Source organism: Populus alba, chromosome 17, assembly GCF_005239225.2.
Source record: "Populus alba chromosome 17, ASM523922v2, whole genome shotgun sequence".
Lineage (NCBI taxonomy): Eukaryota > Viridiplantae > Streptophyta > Magnoliopsida > Malpighiales > Salicaceae > Populus > Populus alba.
Genome location: NC_133300.1, coordinates 1,206,784 through 1,226,442, shown reverse-complemented (window position 1 = coordinate 1,226,442; position 19,659 = coordinate 1,206,784). Strand labels below are relative to the sequence as shown.

The following is a 19,659-nucleotide window of genomic DNA, read 5'->3' as shown; positions in this document are numbered from 1 at the left end:
AATATTTTTGCAAAAAATAAATTTGACGAAGAAATTTTCCATGCCATTTTTTTATTGTTTATCCTTTATTATTATTCGCCCCTTTTAGATGAAAATAAAAAAATATTGCACGACAGATTTGCATTTAATAATAATAGACAATAAATTGAGCACATAACTTAAAAAAATAAAACCAGAAGGAAAAAAATAAATCAACATGCGAGGAGCCCACAAATTAGTCAACAAAGACCCCTAAATATTTTTGAAATTTTCTGATATCGAAAAGGGGCTCATTTACCCAAATATCAAATTAGAATATGCATAAAAATTATGGTCAGGGTATAAGGATGTGTTTTGTGAAAAACACCCTTAGTAAACACAATTTGAACTGACTAGGCCTAAAACCCAGACTCGGACCACTCTTTTTTGACTTTTTTGGGGCTGGATCCAGCCCAGCCAATATAGGCTAGGTTGGACCCAGCCAGTTTAGTCTGGTCACTTGTCTAAGCCAGTAACCTGGCTGGGCACGCTCACGCGTGACTGAGCTCTCGCGTGCACTGTACAGTGCGAAGGTAATTAATTACCTTCGCACTGTCTTGCAACATTTACATTTGAAACAGAGGAGAATGGTTTTACCTGGCGAAGATGAAGACGAAGACGAAGGTATCGATCCGAGCGTCGGCCGGAGAATATTCTCCTCTTTCTCTTCCTTTCAGTCTCTTCCCCTCTGTTCTTGTGTTTCTGTTTGCTGGGTTTATTTTGTTTACTCTCTGCTCTCCTCTGATTTCCTCTTCTGTTCGTTTTCTCTGCTTTTTTCCCTGTTTTCTGCTTCTTTTCTCCTTGCCCTTTTTTCTGGCTACTCACTGGCTTTTTATAGAGGCAGAACCAACTGGTTGTTCCCCAGTACGCCTCTTCTTTCCTTGGCAGAGGACAAGTCCTGCGGGGACTTGGATATGGGATTCAATCCTTATCTCCCCCGGTGTTTATCTCCATGTGGGGATACTCTTTAAACCCCGTGTTTTGGCTAGATTGGGACACCAACAGTCCCGCAGCTGCTGGACTGTTAGTGGTGGTTTCTTCCCCGTCTCAAAGACCTGCTAACTGGAGGGAATAATCTGAGAAATGACGATAGAAATCGTGGAGATTGTTCGTTCGATTGTGGTGGCAATTAATGTTCTTCCTCTCCTTCTTTGCAGGGAGTTTCTTGTGTTCTAAGACGAAGAAGACGATGACCAGAAATGAAAAACGGCGTCGTTTCTGGTCTGGGCGGCAGGTTTTCAATCTGGTCCTCCAAGTTTCAACATGTTTTTAATCAGGCCCCTAGACAGAATTTCGATGCCTTTTACAAAATGGTCCCTGGACCTTAATCACTTGTAATTTTGTCCTTAATTAACTCATAAATTTAATATTTATTCAATTATGTCCCTGATTTCATTAATTAAACTAAATCTAAGGTTAATTAAGTCCTCAAACTTATCTATTCTTTAATCAAACTCCCAATATCATTAATTAAACCCAATCAAACTCTAATTGAAACCTCATACCTGTTAATTTTTTCAATTTCTTTCAAAATTAACTTTCAAAGTCGTAAATCCAACATGATTAACCCCTCAAAGCTTCCCATTTGTGTTGTCTTGATCCAAACCTTTATTTTTTAAAAAAAAAAAAATTATGTTGTCAAAAATTGGGTTATGACATCACTAAGATGCAAATGATCATAACCAAGATCAAGTTTAGGCCCGTTCATAGTCGAAAGATCAAGTGTAACGTGTTGATTTGCACTAGTTTCTAGGGACCAATCCATAAGATTAGGAGAAGAGACATTACCAAGAGTAAGATTGGCAGTCGGCTATTGTCCATGGCTGCGAAGCTAAGAGCATTGAGGGGTTGAATGGCTAAAGAAGAAGTAGAGTTGACACTTGACATTATTCTTAAAGGAGCGGTGAGTAGACCACTGTGAAGGGCCAATATTCCTTCTATTTTGTTGTCACTTGCCTTGCTTCTAGTTGGTGTTAACAAACCCCTAAAAGCCACGAAAATCATACACATGTTGGAACACTGGTTGCCATGAAAACATTCTTTGTTACGACTGAAATTAGGATTGTTGCTATAGGTGGCAGAGGACTAATACTGGGATACATTTGCCGAGGGTGGTAGAGGTGGTGTGGGCAGCAAAGGAGGATTGACAATCATGGATTGATGGAAGGTCTTGTGAAGGAACTTATGGGTAAGGAGATGGCTATGAACATCTGCATATGAAAAAGGTTTTGACTTGGTTGCAAGGCTGGTTACCAAGTCTTTGAACTCACTATGAAGAACACAAAACACATATAGATTGAAAATGCTAATTAATAGGTTAAGTCTCTTATTTCTCTTCAACTAGTTAGAATTTGTGATGTAAAAGGAAACTGATTTCCTTTCCTTTGAAGGATAAAGTCAGTCAGACTATTAAAACCTTTTTAGGTAAAATTAAGTTAACACATTTTTTTTGTTACCCAAAACAAACAACAAGAGATAGGAGCGACATCTAGGAGTAGAAGCAATTAGAACCGAAAGAAAGAAGCTACGAACAACAATCACTCCAAAACATCAAATTCTCTTATTTTTCCATACTCATAAATGATATTCATTGTATCAGGTTTGTCTCTTTTTAATTTAGCTATAGAGTGGTTCTTTATTCTAGTATATGTTGAGTATTTTATCTGAACTTTATGCTTGTGTATGCTTGATCACTGTTTACATGATTTGGGATTCAATTTAAGATCAAGAAATGATAATTGTTTTAGCCATTGTTTGAAATACATAAAGAATCTATAGGATAGAAATATCTATAAAACTTGTGTATTTCTTAAAGGTTTTATCATTTCTAATAAATTTTAACAAGTTTAAAATTTTCATAAAGATATACAAAATTTTCTCATTAAAATAATTTATTGATACTTGAGTTAGATTAGTGACTTACTTAGTAAAACCTAATTATTAATAAAAAAAAATTCAATATGATTAATTCAATTGAGAAATTCATAGTATTAGTTATGGCAAAGTCATAAATCATAAGATTTGTTGAATTTATTTTCAACATCATTTAATTATTTGTCTGTTTGTTATTTTATTTTTTTGTTTCACAAACTTTTATAATTGAATCAGAGGTTTAATAATTTTGGTATTATTGATATTTTTCGTGAATCCTCGTAGAATTTGTTAGGATATCTTACTCATTCACTTAATTACTTTTTACGAATTATGCACTTGAGATTTTTGTGATTATGACCAACAACAACCCCTCTAAATTATCTTCTATCGTTGCAAAATGGGACCGGACATGAAAGATCGCTTGGAAGGCACCACATTTTTCCCCCCACTTTTTTCTCTTACCGACTTGGAAACTTCAAGGAATACTACGTGTATATTTTTCTTGTTCTTTCTATTTTTGCTTCTCTTGTGTGGGCTCGTTTGCATCGCGTTTAGAATGGTCCAAGATGTAGACGAGCTTGACCTTGTATGTGGAGGGCGATGTTGTGAGAAAAAAAATGATTTTTAAAATTTTATAAGTCAACATGTATCTTATGTATTAAATTGGATTAAAACTAAAAAAACTAGTAAATTTAGTCAAACTTGATAAAATCAGACAGATTTTACGAGTTTGAAAAAATATAAAATTATACATTCTAGTGATCTGTACCTTAACACTTTCATTGTTTTAAATTTATATCTTACAAAACTTGTGCAATTTGATAATTAAGAGCTTGATTTTAACTATAATTAAATACTTATTCATTCTTTATATTTTCTTATGTAAACTTTTAACATATCAATTAATATATTACTCTGTTTTAGCTGGTAAATATATAGAATAAAAGTTGTAAATTAACATGCTTGACCCTTGAAGTAATTAGTGTTAAATGGTCTATCAAAATTTAAAAAGACTCGTTTCTTGTAAATGACGAAGTAAGTGGGTCGATTTATCCAAGAAGTAGAGGAATTAATGTGAATAAAATAAAAATGTTTGGACTTTTCTATTGTTTATTTTATTTTTATTTTAATTATGTTATATCGTTAATTACTACTTAATTAAAATTGTTACTATATAATTAGTTAAAATATTTTACCTATTATTTTATGATTTTATTATTCAAGTTTAAATTATATATTCCGTGTCGTGTTAAAAAAATATATTTGACAACTTGGCAAGGCCATTTAGAAGTCTTCCCCTTCTTTGGTGGGAACTCTTCAAGCAATTTCCTATTTCTTAATCAATGGAAGTGACTATTCAATCATTCAAAGACTTTAATTTGTGACCATTGATTGATTTCCTTTCGTATTGATCCAAGATGGCATTCGTAGTCTGTGGATGAGTATTGTTCCCAAGATCTTACAAACCTTTTGTGCGATTATTTGATTTCTCTGAAAGTTTTCTCCTTCAATGTTCAGTAAAATATCAAGGCACCTCTTTGGTGCGTATGCAGCCCTTCTTTTGCTTGTGATCCTATCCACTCACCATAGTTGCAGTGCTAGAAAGACCAACAATTACTGCTCTCCTTCTTCTTATGGCAATTTCAATAATATTAGCTACCCTTTTCGATTAAGTACCGATCCCGAAAGCTGTGGCAACAAAAACTATGAACTTGCTTGTGAAAACAACGAGCGCCTGACTTTACACTTGAACATGGTAAAATATTATGTTCAGGCAATCAATTACAGTGACTTATCAATTCGACTTGTGGATGCTGCTGTTCAGAAAGATGATTGCTTCTCCCTCCCTCATCCACTTCGTTTTCGCCCGTTAGATTACTCGGTCAAAAGTTCTTTTACGTTAGTTTTCATAAGTTGTGAAAATCCAATACTGAATCCTCCATCTTATATAGTGGACACTTCTTCTTGCAAAAATGACAGTAGAACTGCATATAATTCTACTTCGTCTAGCAGTGTTTCTTCTCCCAGCTTCTTTAATATGGAAGGTTATTCCTATGTCATGGTTGGTGGTGTTAAAATGGCCGACATACCAGACTTGTGCCGTATAAATTTGATTTGTTATGTGCCTGGATTTCTTCTGCCAGAAAACAAGAGCAAGATGTCGTATATAGATTTTCATGATATTTTGGTATATGGGTTCGAGCTTTCATGGTTTTCGCCCTGTTGTGGTTCCGTCAGAGAGAACCGCTGCGGGTACTTTGATAAAACAGCCATGGCCTCCTACTGTGGTAAGCATGCCTGTGATTATGCATACCGTATTTGCTTTATTTTAGAATGATAAAAACTAAATATTGTTGATCTATGTAATCTTAAAATAAGATTTGAACACTGATACGACCTTTTCTTTTCCTTGAAATATTGCAGTTGGAATCGTGATAAACTGTTTTTTAAAAGGTGATGACTCTTGGAATCTTATTTGCTGTTGCTCAATTTTACAAAAAGTTGCATATACCTTTGGCTCGATCATATATATTACGGTTTTCTTCTGTTTTTCATTCATCGAACCCTTGCTGGCGGAGCCACATAGTATATTAGGGGGGCAATTGCCCCCTTAATTGTTTTTGAATAATAGGGATTAATTTAATTATTTTAAATTAATTAAAAGTTATATTATTTTTAATTGAATTACTAAAGGTATAGAATTAAATTTTTTATGAGATGAATAAGCAAACATTTCAATTGTTGTCAATAAATAAAGATTGAAATTTGTAAAATTGAAGGTTGTTTTTTTTTTTTTAAAGAATTTTCTTTTATTTTTAAAAAATAATTTATCATGATAAATTTAAACTATCAATGTTGATCCATATTCATGCATTATATACAACATGCTATATGGTAATGGGTGTGTGAAATCAGTTGTGATGAATTAATGTGTATTTTATCATGAATTTTATATGGAAGATTTATAATTATTATGTAACTAAACTTAATTTTGTTATTATAAAAACTTAAAAAGAATGATTATAATGTAATTTTTTTTTATGTTAAGAGTATTTTAAAATTAATTTTGCTTTATATAAGTTGGTATTTTTATTTTAAATTAATTTTTAATGTATATTCATATAATATATTTGCCCCCTCATTTAAAATATTCTGGCTCCGCTGCTTGCACGCTGACAATGACTCAATATCTTTTTGGTGATTTCAGGTATCGACTGGGCAATAAATCGAATTATGGGTGAGTTGATTTATTTTGTCTAATTAAAGCACTATCAAGAAAGATCACTAATATTTTACAAGTACAAGAACCTAAAAATAACTTATAAATCCCAAATATATGTTCTTTTATCCTTTAGTTATGTAATCTAATAATAAAATCCTGGGAAAAATGATATGATTTTTTCGTTTCCATGAGCTGTAGCAATATGGTTGAAAGGCACATGGTTGAATGCCAGGTATTTGAAAGGTGAGGACCATTGCTTGTCTTTTTTGTTTTCTTGAAATACACGGATTGGACTTGTTGCATTTACCCTAATCATTTTCTTCGCATAGAAGGTTTGCTTTTGTTATTTATTCATCAGGATTTTACACTCTCATGCTAACTCTTTATTGTCTGATAAATATAGGTGTCATGTCGATAATAAATCGAAGCATAGGTGAGTTAATTTATTTCTTCTAAAAATAACTTAATATATTCTTTTTATTCATTAATCTTTTGAATTTATATGAATATCATATAGTTAATTTATGTAACGTAATAATAAGATTCTGAGCACTGCATGACTAAAATAACCGAACTGGATTGAAGTCAGTCAGTAAAGTTTTGATTTTTATTCTAAAATAAACTCATATGATGAGCAATCTGATTTTTAGGTATGTTTTCAATCAAACAATTTTCTTTGAATTCATTATTGAGCTCGAAACCATGTTGAGATTTGATTTTTCTATTTTCAATATATAAAAAAAAAACATTATATAAAGAAACCCCAAATTCTTGATTTAGTTTGGTGATTAAAGTAATAATTTTAATCTAAAAACTTAAATTATTAATTAAAGTTAAAGTATTTCTAATGATATTTTTATATTATTTTTTAATATGTCTTCACAAGTAAAATCCTCTGGAAACTCTTATACAATTGTTAGATAAAACTCTTTGTTGTTTATTTTTAAAGGTTTTACGTTCTGACGCTACCTTTCCTTGTTTTTTTTTTTTTTTTTTGGTGATTATAGATCACAACTCGATGTCTTATCGAAACCCAGGTGAGTTAACTTATTAATTTCTTCGTATTGTAGTACTAATTATTTCCGTTGTGGGTCATTAACCATTTGACCTTGTTTTTCCGATTCATAACCTTTCAATTAGTCTTTTATCAAGTGATTTATTAAAAGAGAATTACAAGTCACCTAGCATTGCATTTATATAATATTTATTTATGATTCTTAGTTTTTTTTCAATTATTATCGATTTTTTTTCATTAATTGTCCTCGTGTTTTTCTTGTAGGAACGACCATCGCTTCAAATTTACTAATCATTCTCGTAAATTTGTTCTTGACGTTGCTACTTGTGTTACTTGTCTTCATCGGTAAGTATTTTACTTTGCTTTTTTAGACTAATTGTGAGACATTCAATTAATTCATGTACATCAGACATAAAACAAATTCATCTTAAAGCATAAGCTCTATATATGATTAAGGAAAAATTAAGTGCAAGAAATGATCTCCAAGTTTTGGCTCATAACAGTTAATTTTTAAGAGTTAGAATATTCATATTAATGATTTTTAGTAATGTAAACAAGTATTAAGCTAATGTTTAAAATAAAAATCATGGGCAAAACTAAAGCATGCATGCTCACACAAATATTCACACGCGGCATAAAATAAAAGAAATATTTGTATGAATATTTTATTTTAATTTTAAGCTAAGAATTTGATGTTACAAAAAAAATATGCTTTCGTAGATACACTATTAAACTGGAAGGACTCAACATGGAGATACATAATGAAAGTCACTTTTCTATTCATAAGAAGAATGTTGATATAAAGTCTAATAACACTATATATTTTTTCAACATTTATTGTTTTTGTGATGTCTTTACACAGTGGCATTGCATGCGCTATTATTCCTTTGTGGTCTTCCATGTCTCATAATCTTACTTATCTACAAGTGGCAAAGAAGGCATTTATCCACGTATAACAATATTGAGAAATTCTTGCAAAGTCATGATAATGATCTCATGCCGATAAGGTATAATTATTCAGAGATTAAGAAGATAACAAATGGATTTAAAAACAAGTTGGGACAAGGAGGCTTTGGCTCAGTTTATAAAGGAAAGCTTCGAAGTGGTCGTTTTATAGCAGTAAAAATATTGGGCAAGTCAAAAGCCAATGGACAAGATTTTATCAATGAAGTTGCCACTATTGGGAGAATTTACCATGTCAATGTCATGCGAATCATAGGCTTCGCTGTTGAGGGATCAAAATGTGCTCTTATATTAGAATTCATGCCTAATGGGTCTCTTGAAAAGTATATTTTTTCTAAACAAGGTATTATCCCACTAAGTAATGAGAAAATGTATGAGATTTCTCTTGGGGTGGCTCATGGAATTGAATATCTACATCAAGGTTGTGATATGCAAATTTTACATTTTGATATCAAACCTCACAATATTCTGCTGGACGAAAAATTTATTCCAAAAATCTCAGATTTTGGACTGGCCAAATTATATCCATCAGGTAATAATAATGTGTCTCTCACAACTGCTAGAGGAACAATTGGATACATGGCTCCTGAATTATTATATAAAAATATTGGAGGTGTTTCTTACAAAGCTGATGTCTATAATTTTGGGATGTTATTAATGGATCTGGTAGGAAGAAGGAAGAACTTGAATGCATTGACCAATCATTCAAGCCGGATTTACTTTCCTGCATGGGCTTATGACAAAGTTAGTGAAGGAAAGGACATAGAAACACAAGAAGATGTCACGGAATATGAAAAGAAAATATTAAAGAAGATGATGATTGTGGCGTTGTGGTGCATACAATTGAAGCCTGATGATCGTCCCTCAATGCATAAAGTTGTTGAGATGCTTAAATAGATATTGATTTTCTCCGTATGCCTCCTAAACCTTTTTTGAGCCCACATCAAATCCTAGAAGATGATGATAAAGCTAACCCTACAAAGTTATCATATCCACCAAATGATGATTATACCGACTCTTCATATAAGTTTGGTCGATGAAAGTATAGATGTGTATATATTTATTAATTTTCATGATGGATTAACCATCTACACAATAATTGTTAAACTTCACTGATTGTATCAGTAATTGGATATCGGATAAATATCATCCAATCAAGTATGTATTTTTATAGAAGTACATTTTAGCTGAATATGTATCAGATTTTTATACGTTTTCAACTGGATTTTTTTTATGATTCTAATACCTGTACATATTCAACAAGATAAGGGCTTTATTCCGGTTTCGAAACAATAATAAAGCAATGCCAAATCTAATAAAAGCCTGGTTGATGGTTACTTTAATGCATGTTTTTCTTCGCATAACGAACACAAACCAGAACATGCAGAAAATCTTTCTCCATAACTTATTAGGTTGATTTCTACAAATGTTTTACAACAATTGAATATGCAAATTGAACCTTCTACTCTGCAGAACCGTTGGACCTGCATACAAGTTTTGCTGCAAACTCTTCGATATTTCTTATATCTTCTTTAGTCACAATCCACTTATGACCAGTTTTTTTGGTCACAATCCCCTTCCCTCGAAGTCCTACATGCAAAACATCAGTGATATACTTAGCATTTGTTGATTGATCAGTCCACCGTGGCATTGCCACCATTGACACTCCAAAGCTCACTGCCTCAAGTGTTGACTTTTATCCATAACGAGTAGGGGTAATCATTTTTTATTTGTTTTGGTTTTTCACAAAAAAAGTAACCAAATCAAAATTTAAAAAAAAACGAAACCGGTTCAAACTGATCATTTTCGGTTTGGTTCGGTTTTTTCAGTTTTTGGTTTATAAAACCGAACCGGTCGGTTTTTTTTTAAATTTTAATTGGTTTTTTTTTCATGATTTGGTTTTTTCAGTTTTTTTTTCCAGTTTTCTCAATTTAATTGACTTTTTAGTTTTTTAACTTACCCCTAATAACAAGTAAAGAAGCACCCAACATATTTGTGCTCCAGAACTTGTAGTGGAGTACTCCATTTAATTACAAGACCTTTTTCTGGTGTAGGCTATATTGATGGTTTTGTCCTATCACGTTAAAACCCTAATTGTATTGTTGTGCTATGCTTTTGATGAATTACCTATGATATTTTTTATTTTAATATTCTTGACTTTGATGTCAATAAATTTAAGACTAAAAATTATCTTCAAATCTAATGCTAACACTTCTAATTCTAGCGGTAGTGGATATTAAATGTATCCTTAATTATTGTATTGCTGACTACAAATGTTTGTGAATACAAATTGAGAAAAATAGATATTAGTTATTTCACTTTTAAAATAAATTTAGTTATTTAACTTTGGTTGTATTTATGAAAGTTTTGGAAAGTATTTTATGGAGAAAATAAGTCCATCAATATAGTTATCATATAAAAAGCCTTAGCCATAGCTAAGCCCGCAATGGGTGGCTCCTGACGTAGCCCTTAGTCCATAGCCTTTAGGCCTAGACCCACAAGGCCATCAATATATTTGGACGAGTGTATTAAAGATCATGATTACTATAATTTTGATCTCTTTACCGAGTGGATTAGCAACAAACCACTAAGGTCAGTTATATATGTGGTCTTTGGTCAGTAATTTCTATTTCCTGTGGGTAACCAGGCATATTGAGCAAGCCAAGCTCCCCCAAAACATTTGTGGATGACATAGGTTGTGGGATACTTTTTTAGTTTCTTGTGGGTGAGAAAGGTTGTGTAGTAGGGTGGAGTCCGCAAGTTAGAATGCTAGCTAATGAGGCTATGGGATACTTTTTTAGTCATTGTGGTATAGTTTTGAAACCCGGCCGATCCAAGGCTGAAATCAGGCCGGGTTAATGAAAAAATAAAAAAAGGAAAAACCCGGTGTGAATCGGCAAGCTGACCCGGTGACCAAGTTGACCCGGTAAAATCCAGTCAAGACCCGGTCGCAAATCCGTTGATTTTATTATTTTTTTTATTATTACTAAAACGATGTCATTTTGATTTAAAAAAAAAAAAATTAACCCAGCCAAGCCGACGACTTGGTCAAAACTCGAAACCTGGGCCACCAAATGACAAAGTTATAGAGGATTTTTGGAAGGTGGGAATTAGGGTTATGGTCACTCTAGGCAGGGATTCCTTTTGATTGATTCTATTATAAATTTCTATCCATTTTACAATGAAGTTCCTGAGAAGGCTATTGGACCATTCCAGGTTCGGCTGATGCAGTCTTTGCAATGGAAGTTCTTTGTAAATGGTTCGATGCAAAGAAAACTTTATTTAATATTAATAATTGTTTTATAATAATTATATATGGAACTAACATGCAGGGTTTTTTTTTTTAATTATTTGCTTCTGGATATTATACAATGAAAAAGAATATTTCTTTTGTTGTATTTTTTAATTAATTATTGTTTTTTTTTTTCATACATTGGTATTGACATTATCAATGCATGTTGTTTTTCTATGTTTTTAATTGATATTTGTTTTTCAAACTATGATAAGTTTTTCTTTAAAAAATCAGGTTTTCGATATAAAAAATATATATGATGGTCTATTAAGAAAATCCATGAATAAAGAAAGATAGTTTTAATTGAAAAGATTCATTTTTTCAACTTTTATTTAAATCATTGAGTTTTTATGAATGTTTATTTTAATAATTTTAAGTTTTGATTCAAAAATCTATATTACTAATAAAAAAATCATGTTTTTTTTTCAAATAAAAAAAGAAAGAATTAAGAAAGAAAATTATATTTTTTTCTCAATAATTTAGATAGGTGGATGTCTTGTAAAAATCTATTTTAATTATTATATAATCTAATAAAATAGACTTTGAAAATAACATTGGGACAACATGCCGGCATAAAAGCTAATTTAAATTATTAAATAAGATTTTAATAATAGTTTTATATTATTTTTTACCATTCTCATGACATTTTTCCTCCATCCCGTAAAAGTTTTACCATTCAGATTAACGATAGGTGAACATGACAGGTACCCATCAGAATTGACTTGCGGACGCGGCCAATCTTGACACGTCATGCGTTTTTTATCATTCAAATTGTTGGATAGATTAAAGATATGAAATCAACTTACGTGTCCAAGAAAAGGGAACAAGTTGGTCCAAATTCTAATGCTAATAGTACTAATACTCAATTACTTAGTTAACGATATTAAATATTTAAAAAATAAACTAATTTTAATTATTTATTTTAAGGCTCTATTGTTTCTGTAGTGGGGTATGATGTATTTTGTGTTTTGTTATTTGAAAGTATTCAGTTAATCATTAGCCAACATACATTTTAATTTTATATAAGTTTCTTAAAAAACTCTTTCTTGAATTATTGGCTTAAAAAACTACAATTTATAAATTTTTTTAAAATCTATTTTTTAAAACTGTAATTATTAAAGTTATCATAATATTAAACATACATTATGTCATAACCCAATTTTGACCCATTGGCTTTTAATTTAATTTTTACAGAGTTTAAAATGTAAAATTAAAATATCAAAGACTTATTTCGATGAAAAGTGTGATTTGTCAACTTGAGTAAAAATTAAGGACTATGATGTGCTTTTGTCATTCTATCTTTATCTTTGAGATAATCCTTACTTTCGAAATAATTCTTACCTTTAAGATAATTTTTACCTTGAAGATAATGATAGTTGTCTGATTTCGAATTTGATTCTAATCTGAACTTCAAAAAAGAGAATGAGTTTGATTGAAATTTTACTTTTTACAAGTGATTAAACTCTTACACTATAAATACTGATCCCAGTCTATGCGAATAAAAGGGGGTGAAATTAAAGAAAGAAACTCTAAATGAAAAGAAAACCCCAAGAGAAAAAGAGAAAACCAGATTACTCTCGAAACCCTAAAAAAAAAAAAGACATTTAAACAAAAAAAAGGGGGCGCGGCAGAATCCTAGACTAGCCGCTGCTGCCCCCTCCCCCCAGCTTTTTCCTATCTTCTTCCCGTAGCAGCCCCCAGTTAATATTCATTCCAGCAGCACCGTTGCAATGACATTTGGTCTTCTCAGCCGTGAACTGCAAAGAAAACAGGATTAATTCCCCTGGCAACAGCAACAAGCTTTCTCCTTCTGCACCAGCAATGACCGCACCAGTAAATTAGCGGTGCAACTTCTTCTTCTCCAACACATCATCTTCCTTTATGCCATATTGTGAGCCGTCCAACATGCGCTCTTACAACAACAGCAGGTTTTCAAAGCATGAGCAATAGCTTTGTCTTCAATCGTGGAAGTCTTCCAGTTCAAACCCAGCACCTGGAGTTTTTTTTTTTTTTTTTCTCTTCTCCATTGAAGCAGTGACAATGGGTGCTCCTTAGCCACCATTTCCTCCTTCTACAGCAGCTCAGTCCAACAATAGCAGCGACTACTGTCTTTCTTCACAGTATCATACGTGACCTAGTTGTAACATTCAACGACAGTCCATCGGTGCAGCTTCTCAGCAACAAAAGCACAACAGACTGAGAGAGAGGAGGCAGAACAGAAACGAAAGGGGAAGAGAGAACGGTGGGAACGAACACAGCGGGACAGAGAGAACGAGCAGAAAAACCCGAAGGAACTGGAGGAGAAGACAGACGCAAACCAGCCACAGAAAAATGGAGGACGAACAGTGACCAGAAAAAGAAAGAACCACCCGAGAAAACCGGCTTCATCTTCATCTTCAGGAGCAGCAGACCACAGGTAAGTCTGTTCTTCTCCCCTTTGCATTTTAATTCACTGCTACAGTAGCAGTGAATTATAATTCTCTTGCTACTGTAGCAAGTGAATTATAAGTCAGCCGGGTCACTGGTCTAGACCAGTGACCCAACCGAGTCAGCTGGGTCTAGCCCAGCCCATATAGATTGTGTTGGGCCCAGCCCAAAAAAAACAATAAAAAGCAAAAAAATAAAAAAAAGGTAGAAAAAAAATAATAAAAAATATGTATGCACAAATAAAAATAATATAAATTTATTGGTTTATTCACTGACGTCAGAGTCAGGAATAAAAATATCAGTTTAAATTTATATTATTTTTATTTGTTGTATTTTGTTTTATTTAGCTAAAAAATAAAAAAAAAATATGTGCATGCATAAAAATAAATTTATTTTTATTTGTTTATTCACTGACGCTGTTTATTCACTGACGCTAGAGTTAGGAATAAAAATAATAAAAAATGTGTATGCACGAATAAAAATAATGTAAATTTATTGGTTTATTCACTGACGCCAGAGTCAGAAATAAAAATACCGGTTTAAATTTATATTATTTTTATTTGTTGTATTTTGTTTTATTTAGCTAAAAAAATAAAAAATATGTGCATGCGTAAAAATAAATTTATTTTTATTTGTTTATTCACTGACGCCAGAGTCAGGAATAAAAATATTGATCCAAATTTATTTTATAGCTACGTAATATTTACCAACACCAGAGTTGGAATTATTCATAGTTGAATATTCACTAGCGCCAGAGTCAGGAATATTATAAGCAAATTTTCATAGCATAAACTAATAAACATTTAGCAATTTAAGACGAAACTAGCAATGCAGCCTATCTTAGGCAGGACGTTAAAGGGGTGATAATATCTTTCCTTTTATGTAACCAGTCCCGAACCATAGAATCGCTATTGACCAGTTAGGGTTCCTAGTGACCATAATACTAGGTAACGACTCCTTAAACAAGACACTTCCTCATTAAAGAACAGGATGCCAGAAATCCGTTCTTTCAAAGATTAAATTTTTAAGATCGCTGAGATGTCGGGTGCGACACATTAAGTGTATTAGCTTCGAACTTATATAGATATTTGTTAGATCATTGGCTCGTCGTATGTTGTGGATCGAATCAATTTAAAAAAAAAAAACTTTAGAAAAAATATCAAAGGCATTGCTAACATATTTTCTAGTTGAAAAGAACTAATCAAGAGTTTAGAATCTGATTCATATTGAATGATATATTTTAAAAAAAATTTAAGACGGTGACATATTTTTAAAAATATGTAAATTAACACAGGTTAATTTGTCAAACTCAAGATTTGATTCATGCACCTAACTTAGTTTAATAACTTTTTAATCTTTAAAACTCTTTTTTATTTAATTAAGCAAAAACTAAATACTGAGAAATTTATGTAAGATCGCAATAATTCTACATAAAACAAACAAAAATAGATTAAGAAAATCAATTTAATATCAATAAAATATTGAATTGTGAAATTAAAAAGAAAATAAAAATAAAAACCCAACCTTGAAGGAAAAAATTAAAAACAATTCATAACAAAATCAAATATATATATATATATATAAAGCTCAAGCAAGCAGACCCGTGTGGCCAAGTGCACCTAAGTCTTAAAAAAAGAGTATGGGAGAGTTTTATTTATCAAACTAAATGGATAATACATTGTCCGCCTAGTTTTACTTAAAAAACAAAACACAAAGAAGACATGTAGTCTACAACCTAGAATTTGACCACCATGGAGATGGTTGGAAAATCAAAAAAGGTGTTATTTGAATATAAAATTATATTTTCAATCTATTTTCCTCTAGAAACACATAACACCTTTATAAACTCAAAAACCTCATCTACCAGCCTAAAAAAAAAAAACCAAAATGGTCCAAACACACACAATCAAGCTAGTTAAAAAACATCTATTTTTCCAAGCAATATGAAAGCCTAAAAACATATTAATGACATTCATATCGACAAATATTTTGATACTAAATTTGACCCTTTTTGTAAATCATACAAACCAATTTTTTAATCTCCTTCACTGTTTTCTAGTAAATTTCTCTTTTTATTTTTCAAAGTTAAGAACTAAAATATAAAAAAATTAAGTTTTGAACTAAACTATTTAATTGGAAAACTAAAAGGATTAAAAAGGATATTCAGAAAAAGTTCTAAGGAAAAATTAAGCAAAAAGGCAATGACAACATTTTCTTTCTTCTGTTTTTTTGTTCTTCTTTTTCTGTAAAAAGTGCTCCTATTTTTTCTTTGTTTCAATTATGGTCCTCTCATTGTCAATCTTTTTTCAAACAATAAAATCACAATTGTTTTTTTAGAAAATCAAGCAATAACTAAATGTTAATATCTTTTTTTTTTGAAATCAAGATTGCTACATAAAATATAGATTCAAACGTATTATTAATCCCAAATTCTAATTAACAAAATATTAAAAGATAAAATAGAAAAGAAAAAAAATTGATAAGCAAAGGTAAAAAAACAAAAACAAAAAAAAAAGGTAAAAAAACAAAAAAAAAAAAAAACCATATTTAACACAATATTTTATTAAAATAAAAAAGAGTTGTTATTTTTTTTTATGTTACCAATCTGTCCCAGCCTGACTGAAGTATGTTTTATAAGACTTTGAAGGATAAAAAAATTAAAATAAATTATCAATCCAAAATCTCAATCAACATAATAGAAAATTTTTAAAAATAAATTAATAATAAAAAAATATAACCGAAATAAAAAAAAAATATCAATGCTCCAATTTATAATCTTTTGTGTGAGGAAACCATCAGGCTTTTGATAATTTAATAGTTATATACATGGTACTTAACCTGACTTTTTCACGCCACATGCATAATTCTGACTTTTTAACGAGGAAGGGCCCAGGATTTAGACTTCGTAAGGAAAGCCATGAAGAGGCCTTCCCTTTCCTTGGAAGGAACTCATCATGCAATTTTCTATTTCTTATCAGTGAGACTTTGACCGTGCAATAATTCGAAGATTGTAGATGACGCGGAATTTTCCATTAGACTGTTAATTTCAGATTTGAAGAAAGTTTTCAACTTCTTCTCACAAGAATATTGCCTTGAGAAATCAAATTTATAAGAAAATTATCACTACTTCTATAATAAGATATGAATAAAAAATATAAATAATAATAAATTGATTAATTCTTTAAAAAAAATTTCAGGTTTAATCAAGAACTTAATATCAAAATCATTCAACCACACAAAAGAAAAATCCTACACTAGTCTAATATTATTTTTCACCATTTGCCACATATTATAGTGAAAAATATCCAAGAAAAAATAATTGTTAAAGAATCCTTACTAAACAAAAGCTTAATGTCTTGTAAAATAAGAATTGATTTTTTACCAATTAATTCTTCTTGTTTGATATAGAATTATTGTAAAAAAAAGTAAGTCAAAGGCTGCCACAAGAATTTCAAATAGCATTAAGTACTCTTTGCAATGGATATAATCCTTAACTTTTAAGGAAACAATATTTTTTCTATTTTTGCACTTTGCTAATAGGTTAAAGCTCAACTTCAAACATGTTATTCTCTCTTGTTCAGATAAATTAGCGGTCCTACCATATATATTTGAAAAGATATAGATGTCTAATTTCCAATCCAATTTGAATCACATCTAAAATCCTTTTGTAGATTTAGATATAACGTAAAAAGTAAACAAAAATCTATATTAGTAGATTTGAACCTTTTTAACCAAAGTCTTTTGACTTAACCTATGGAACTCCTTTTGGATTCAATTTGTTTAAGGCCTTATAATAGATTCAATGGACACTCCTAATAGATTCTTTGATGTCATAGCTAGGATCACATCATCCCATCTCTCTTCAAAAGGATTCAACCTCAAATCATACCTATATCGAACATGAAATAAGATTAAAAAAAAAAAAATCTTTGAATATAGAACTAGCATTATACTGACCTTATAAATCCATTTGGTAGGAATTAACTCCTTAAATGATTCTAAATGAATCATCTCCTCTAAGCATCAACTTTGATTTTCTATGTTCAGGAAACCTCTCTTTGCGTATATGCACCCAAACTCAATCTCTTGGTTAAAAAACAACCCTTTTTATCTTTTGTTTGCTAGGAATGCATACTTCTCATTCTTTTTCTCAACAAAGCTACCTATTAATGCACACAATATATTATTCATCAATATCATTAAATTACTATGTGCAATAGTAAGACTAAATAACATGACTAACCATTCAAACAATCCACATTTAGCTTTAAAAATATTTTCCCCTTCATCCTATTCTTTCATCTTAATTTGATAATAATCAATTTTCAAATCAATCTTACTAAACATATAAGATCCATGCAACTCATTAAGAATATCATCAAATATAAAGATAGGATGTTTATACTTTTTCATACTATTATTGACTGTCATTTATCAAAGGCAAACCACTATGGATCTCATAAGGAAATACATAGCAAGATTTGGAAAATAACTTCTATCCTTTTATCAAAAATTCTTATCAAACTCTGATCGTCCTAAAATTTTAACTCATGATTAAAAAAATATTTTTGAAAAACTTTAGGTAAAGTTTCAACTTGATCCAAATGTCGGATTAAAAAAGTATGTTTATTGGCGTTAAGCTATGTAATAGGACACATTAAGCTCAAATCCGAATTTGATTGTTCCATATCATCCTCAAAATCATGTAACAAAAATATAGCAACACTAGGAATAAAAAAAATCAAGATTGTTAGTATTAAAATATGTCTTTTTAGACACAAGTAAAATCATAAGCATGTTAGAAAAATAAGTATTCTTGATCTCGTTATATTTTATATAGAAACTCAAGTATTTACCTATAATTTCCTTCACTGGTTTTCTCATTCTTATTTTCTTCTCTCCACTCTCGACTTCAATTGTCTTTTTTTTTTCTTCTGTAGAAAAATCTAAATCTTTTCTCTCATCTTTTATTTTTTCTTTATTCACTCTTTAAATTCATGACCTCACTATGATTTATTTGTCTCCTCAACTTTGCTTTCTTCTTTAAGCTTTAAGTTGGTCTTGTTTAAGCCCTTAAAGCTCTTTTTTTACCTACTTTTGCCTTCATTGACACTATACGAAAATAATTGTTGAAAATAATTTTAGATAAGCACACTTTACTAACCACTTTCATACATATTTTCACATAAGATCTATTATGCTTAACAATGTTTAGATTCAATTTCTTAACAATTATAATACTACTAACATTAGAACTTTCACTATTAATAATCATACTATACATCTTGTTACTAATGTGACATCTAATATGGAAGATGTTCTTTCTTTATTGCTCCTTTATCAATTTCATGGCAACTTTCTAATTATCAACCTTTGAAAACTTCTTTTTTTTTTTCTTTAGAATTATCACCCACACTCTTATCATTCATTGTAGCCCTAATGGTAGGCATTTTAACTTCCTTTTCTTACTTATTAACAGTTTTATCATAGCTTCTATTTTATCATGCATTTCCTTTATAGTTCTCATCTTTTTTTGTTCAACACTTTTTAATGAAATTGTTTATACCTGAAATAAAGGTTAATAGCAAATAAAAAAAAATTTTTTTTCCTCACACAAACCTCACATGTTTACTCTCACAACAAAATCCACTTCTTTCGTGTTTCATGCAATTTTATTAGGCTTTTCACTAATAGACTCACGCCTTTTACCACTGTATTCCTATACTTTGATTATTTAAAGTAACTTAACAACTTATCAAACAATTAACCAAATTACATAATGATTTATTTTATGTTTAAAAACTCCAAAATCAAGAATTATTCAAACTTTCAAAACAAAACATGAGA

The 19,659-nt window shown here is 30.6% G+C and overlaps 1 protein-coding gene across 1 annotated transcript; it reads left to right on the top strand.

Moving 5' to 3' along the window:
- The first annotated feature begins 4,645 nt into the window (after window positions 1–4,645).
- Window positions 4,646–8,990, top strand: LOC118060434 (rust resistance kinase Lr10-like). Its single transcript, XM_035073660.2, has 8 exons — window positions 4,646–5,180; window positions 5,317–5,346; window positions 6,101–6,130; window positions 6,314–6,358; window positions 6,519–6,548; window positions 7,123–7,152; window positions 7,395–7,475; window positions 7,993–8,990. Exons 1-8 carry the CDS (start codon window positions 4,646–4,648, stop codon window positions 8,988–8,990), a joined length of 1,779 nt encoding a protein of 592 aa, XP_034929551.2.
- The last annotated feature ends 10,669 nt before the right edge of the window (window positions 8,991–19,659 follow it).

Excerpts from the sequence above, each read along its gene's own strand:
- LOC118060434 (XM_035073660.2), top strand. The coding sequence starts at position 4,646 with ATGGTAAAATATTATGTTCAGGCAATCAATTACAGTGACTTATCAATT. Across the intron at positions 5,347-6,100 it reads GATAAACTGTTTTTTAAAAG|GTATCGACTGGGCAATAAAT; the intron begins GTGATGACTCTT and ends TGGTGATTTCAG. Across the intron at positions 7,476-7,992 it reads TGTGTTACTTGTCTTCATCG|TGGCATTGCATGCGCTATTA; the intron begins GTAAGTATTTTA and ends GTCTTTACACAG.